The sequence below is a fragment of the Lucilia cuprina genome, chromosome 5, assembly GCF_022045245.1.
Source record: "Lucilia cuprina isolate Lc7/37 chromosome 5, ASM2204524v1, whole genome shotgun sequence".
NCBI lineage: Eukaryota > Metazoa > Arthropoda > Insecta > Diptera > Calliphoridae > Lucilia > Lucilia cuprina.
The window spans coordinates 7,944,774-7,951,002 of NC_060953.1; the positions used below are offsets into that span (position 1 = coordinate 7,944,774).

The 6,229-nt window shown below is 29.9% G+C and overlaps 2 protein-coding genes across 3 annotated transcripts in view; both read right to left on the reverse strand.

Moving 5' to 3' along the window:
• The window catches only part of LOC111682769 (dynein axonemal assembly factor 6), a 41,594-nt gene that overhangs the window by 33,678 nt on the left and 1,687 nt on the right, over positions 1-6,229 (reverse strand). The window lies entirely within an intron of this gene.
• Positions 2,648-3,503, reverse strand: LOC111682767 (venom protease). The gene has a single exon (XM_046951405.1). It carries the CDS (start codon positions 3,501-3,503, stop codon positions 2,682-2,684), a length of 822 nt encoding a protein of 273 aa, XP_046807361.1. The 3' UTR covers positions 2,648-2,681.

Below are 6,229 nucleotides of genomic sequence, written 5' to 3' on the forward strand. Positions count from 1 at the left end.
ATAGATAGATAGATAGATAGATAGATAGATAGATAGATAGATAGATAGATAGATAGATAGATAGATAGAAAGATAGATAGATAGATAGATAGATAGATAGATAGTTATCTTACGGCGGGTTTTTCAGATAAAGATAATCTTTATTCTTTAGTTAAACCTAGTTTAATATATGTTTTGTGTTTTTCAGTAAACAATAAACGTTACTTATTATCTTAGTTTAACTGAGTGTAATTGGCCAATTAAACTCAAGTTATAAGTGAGAAAACACAATTAACAAAAACAATAAAACAATGATTTCGGAAGAACAAAAACTTTATATTTTAATTAAATTGCAATTTTCTGATATTTTTTGTTTTATATATTATTGTTGTAAATGTTTATTCAACATTTTGCATTTTCCAAAAGTAATGTTTGCAATAAACAGCTGTTCATTGTTTATATATATGAGTGAAAACGTGGCAATACTAACAAAGTTAACTGAGCTTAAATCTAAAACTGAAAAACACAATCATCGGTTAAAGTCCGTCTAAAATTGTTTCGAGTTTAATCTAACAGCATGTTAATCCTAGTTTATCTAAGGAGTAAGAAACCCTCCCTTAGTAAGCCTATGTTTTACAGGGAACAAAACTCCTTGCATAACTCGTCGAGTCTGGTAGCTTTGTGCATTGTTTACGTAAAAATTCCACTAACAACTTTGTTAGCTCAACGCACAAACAACAACAACAACAACATTATAAATAAGCAACAAAAATAATTCTCTTCTGAGAGTTTCAACCAACGACTCTCCAAAAAATATGAAAAAAACAACAACCTGCAATTACTTTTTGTTTTCTTCTTTCAATCATTGATAATTAAAGCAAACGACGCTTGCCGCTAAAGAACCAAAGCATTCTGTAGCGGCAGGCGTCGTTACACATAACTTGTTTGCTTCATATTCAAATGCTTTGTAAGCTTATTGTCGCCGAGTGGTTGTGGTGTCAATTGTAATTAGCCTGAGCTTAATAACTTATTGAGGTATTAGTAGGTACTGGATGCTGTTTAACCCTTAAAAGTTCTTAAATTTTTTATATATATTACACATATTTTGATGAGACACCTTTTTAGCTTGTGCTTGCATTTTAATGGTTAATTAACAACGTCACAATAAAACCTCTCTCTGAATATAAAATTCTCTTAATCTTTTTCATAACTTACATTTTACTCTCTTTATCATTCTCTACATTATATTTTAAAACAGCAATAACAAAATGTTATCAACACTTTTGTTATTCATTGTACTGATAATAAAAATTGTTGTTTTACTATATATAAGTTGCATTTTGATGTACATACTTGTTGTTGCTCTTGCTGACGTTTTTGTTTACACAATAAACCGTTTTACTATTAGCAAATATCTGTTAGTTGCTGTTGTTAGCTTTTTATAGCATTTTAACTACAGATGTTAAAAGCTTTAAATGATGATGTTAAACATAATCAGATGAAGTTGCTGATAGGGTATATTTAATGAAACGATAAGAAATGTTTAATTGTAGATTTATAACACAATTAACATTTAAATGAATTTTGTTAAGAAAATTATATCTAGAATGAGTTTTATGAAATTGATACTTTAAAAGTGTTTGGGTATTAAAAATCTAAATGATATTTATTGGAGACAGTTTAATAATTAAGCAATTACTTATTAATACAAATTTTTAAGTTAACAAAAACTGAACTAGAACTGAACTAGAACAGAACTAGAACTAAACTAGAACTGAACTAGAACTGAACCAGAACTGAACTAGAACTGAAAAAGAACTGAACTAGGACTGAACTAGATCCAAACTAGAACTGAACTAGAACTGAACTAGAACTGAACTAGAACTGAACTAGAACTGAACTAGAACTGAACTAGAACTGAACTAGAACTGAAATAGAACTGAACTAGGACTGAACTAGGACTGAACTAGATCTGAACTAGAACTGAACTAGAACTGAACTAGAACTGAACTAGAACTGAACTAGAACTGAACTAGAACTGAACTAGAACTGACTTGAACTGAACTAGAACTGAACTAGAACTGAACTAGAACTGAACAAGAACTGAACTAGAACTGAACTAGAACTGAACTAGAACTGAACTAGAACTGAACTAGAACTGAACTAGAACTGAACTAGAACTGAACTAGAACTGAACTAGAACTGAACTAGAACTGAACTAGAACTGAACTAGAACTGAACTAGAACTGAACTGGAACTGTACTAGAACTAAACTAGACCTGAAATCATTCAACTGAGATCATTTGTTTAGTATTTCGTTTTATTCTGATAAATCGATTTTCAAAAATTACACGTATTCTGTTTTAGTTATTTATTTTCTCTTTATTTTTTTAAGACTTATCAAAAAGGTATAAAATTTTTTAAGACTATGGTATTTAAGGCAATAAATATACATACAAATTATCCAAACTGCCAACTTTTAAAGACAAAATTTACAAATTTTTAAATTCATAAAAATCCCTAAATAACCAATTTTAAATGCTTAATAATAAAAGGTACTCAAAAGAACATTCTCTAAACAAAAAAGTCCTTTTAGTATCTAAATATTTCTTATATCTAGTTGGCAAAATAAAATATGTCTTTATAAAATTTTCCTGCTTATTTTTAATTACTTATTAAATGTTATTATTTTCCATTATCCTTCAAAAATCCTCATCGCAAAAGCAGCCATCTTTTGAATTCGCTACTATCCAGTCCAAATATTTCGTAACTCTGGTATATACACCGGGATAATTGGGTCTAGCACAACCATTACCCCAAGACACTATACCTATTTGTTCATAACGTTTATCGTCAGGTCGCAAACGCACAAGAGGTCCACCAGAGTCTCCCTGGCAACTGTCACGTTCTCCCTTGCCCGGATAGCCAGCACACATCATATTCTTTGTAATCATCTTCTGAGTATAATTTGTTTGAGCCACACAGGTTTCATTATCCAAAACGGGTACTTCCACTTCTTGTAATAGACAAGAAGGTTTGCCATCCTCCTTCAATGTACCCCAGCCGGTGGCAATACCCTTAGTGCCCACAAACAATTCATTTCTCTCCTCCGCTCTGGGCAAACAAATAGGTCTTATAAAACTTGTAATAGGCACACGATCATTCAAACGCAACAAAGCAATATCGTTATCAAAATTGGAGAAACTAAACTTTTGTGTGAAAGCTCTCAAAACAAATCTAGTCTCTGGTCTTTCCTTATCATTACAACGATCATGTTCTCCAAATGTCACTTTGATCATAAACCACATGAAACCCTTAACACAATGGGCCGCGGTCAAAACATAACGATCATTGATGAGAGTGCCACCACAATAGAAACGATTGAAATAACTTAAGCGTGCCATCCAGGGATATTCACTAACGCCCGTTGTAGTACCGCCAACAATACGTGATTCATCATTGCGTTCTCCACATCTAGAAATAGAGAAAAGAATTGTTTGAGAATTATTACGAGAAATTGTCATAAATTTTTCAAAATGTCATAAGCGATTTTTAATAATTTTTAAGATTTTCCTTTAAATGTTATATTCAATGTGTGAATGCTTTGGAAATGTTTAGCATTCAGGTGTCTGGCGATTGGCCAAAAATTTTTGCAAATTTTATAAATAATTTTTTGAATAATTTTTTTTTTTGCATTTTTAGCGAAAATCAATTAAAGATCTTTGAATGAAATGTTTTTATAGATCTTTTATGAGTGTGCACTGCATGATAAAATGGAAAAGAATTAAAAGGGAACTAGAAAAGAAATAGAACAGAACCAGTCAGAGCAAGATCTAGAAAAGAAATAGAGCAGAAATAGAACAGAACTAGAAAAGAACTAAAACAGAACTAGAACAGAACTAGAACAGAACTAGAACAGAACTAGAACAGAACTAGAACAGAACTAGAACAGAACTAGAACAGAACTAGAACAGAACTAGAACAGAACTAGAACAGAACTAGAACAGAACTAGAACAGAACTAGAACAGAACTAGAACAGAACTAGAACAGAACTAGAACAGAACTAGAACAGAACTAGAACAGAACTAGAATAGAAATAGAACTAGAACAGAAATTTAAGCACAGATTTTACAAAAAACTTTATTTATCTCTTGTGCTATTTATCACAAAACATTCTTCTCAAATATTATTATTTAAATGTGATAATTTTATTTCTAGTAGCATTGAAAATGTATAATAAACCGTTTCTGAAAAAAGGCAAAAAGAAATTATAATTCCAGTTTTCATAATTCTGCCAACAACTTGTTGCCTTTATAAGAGGAAGAAAAAAACTTGTTTTTTTTTTCATTATTTATTTTCCATAATTCTGGCCACCGATTCATATTATCACAGTTTTCTTCCCCTTATTCCTTCACATCTTCCTGTGATTGTGTGTCAACTTAGTCATTCGCATAAATCAACCCATAAAATAAGTCCATGTAGAAAATTTGCTTTTTCCTATCCAAAGTGACAATGATTCTTTAAAATCTACTCTTGGTAGTTTGTATGTTTATAAGACGGACGTTGCAATGTTGCATAAATAAATGTATAGTCAACAACATAACTGTCTGTGGCAAACAACTATTGAAAGTTTTATGACAACCTATAGCAGTAGAAGACAGAAAAAACCTCAATTCACTTACTTACTGGTTTTGTATTGGATCATGGGCGGAGAAAGGAGTTAAAGAAAAACTTACGCAATTTATTATATTTGCTTGTTTTTTTTTCTTTTTTTTTGCAGTTGCAGTTAGTTGCTTGAAAAATACCAGTTTATGGCTTATAAATGTTTGGCCATAATAAAATTGTCTCATATATATGTAATAAGTTGTGTGGCAAATATTTAAAACGTAATAATTGTTGCAAGTTTGCAATATTGAAATATTTTCTTTTGCAATCTAAATAAAGAAATTCCTGTCGTTAATAGTCTTAACTAAATGGAGTTGATTTTAGTAACAGCCTTTAAACGGAACCTAAGAATCTTAATCATAATCTAAGTAAAGTTTTACTTGATTTTAGTTTAAAATATTTCATTAGAATATAACTTTCTAATAAACTTCTTTATTTGCTCATAACTTAGTTATTTATGCTGCGTTTTTGTTGATTTTTTAACAACGTAATTTTTGACCCTATAAATATTTTATTTACACTGTAAAAATTTTCACATCCAACCTTCTGTTTAAAAGATTTCTCTTTTTTTGGTTTTTATGAGCCTTTAAAAACTAATTTAATTCCAAATCCCTATAAATTTTTTATTTCCTTAAAAATTTGTTTCAATCTCACAATTCAAGCAATTTACAGCGAACTTAACAGAAGACCTACTTTTTTATTTTTGGCTTAATCCACATTTAGACCAATTTTTATTTACAATAATAAAAAAAATAAGAAAACAAATTGTATATCAATAAATGTTAAAATTGTGTTAAGTTTTTTTTATATATATTTATTTAAGGCCAATGACACACATTTTTTTTGTTCAGTTTTGTTTGTTTTAAATTTATTCATATTTTATTGTATTGTTTTGTTTTGCTTCTACTTGCTATTTGTTTTTTGTCAATTTGGGGAGATTTTATGAATCACTTTTTTGAAAACAGAACATTTATATTCATTTACTTGCAAAGAAGTGGCTTAAGTTCGACAGGATATTTTTAGTTTGTTAGAAAGTTTGGAAGATCAGAGGAATTACCTTTGGATAGCGATTAACTTAAACACTTTACTAATTCACAAATAAACCTCTGTTCTAATCTAGTTTAATTTTAGTTTACTTCTGTTCTAGTTTAGTTTTTGTTTAGTTCTAGTTCTAGTTCAGTTCTAGTTCAGTTCTAGTTCAGTTCTAGTTCAGTTCTAGTTCAGTTCTAGTTCAGTTCTAGTTCAGTTCTAGTTCAGTTCTAGTTCAGTTCTAGTTCAGTTCTAGTTCAGTTCTAGTCTAGTTCTAGTTCAGTTTTAGTTCAGTTCTAATTCAGTTCTAATTCAGTTCAAATTATGTTCTAGTTCTGTTCTAGTTCTGTTCTAGTTCTGTTCTAGTTCTGTTCTAGTTCTGTTCTAGTTCAGTTTTAGTTCAGTTCTAATTCAGTTCTAATTCAGTTCAAATTATGTTCTAGTTCTGTTCTAGTTCAGTTTTAGTTCAGTTCTAATTCAGTTCTAATTCAGTTCAAATTATGTTCTAGTTCTGTTCTAGTTCTGTTCTAGTTCTGTTCTAGTTCTGTTCTAGTT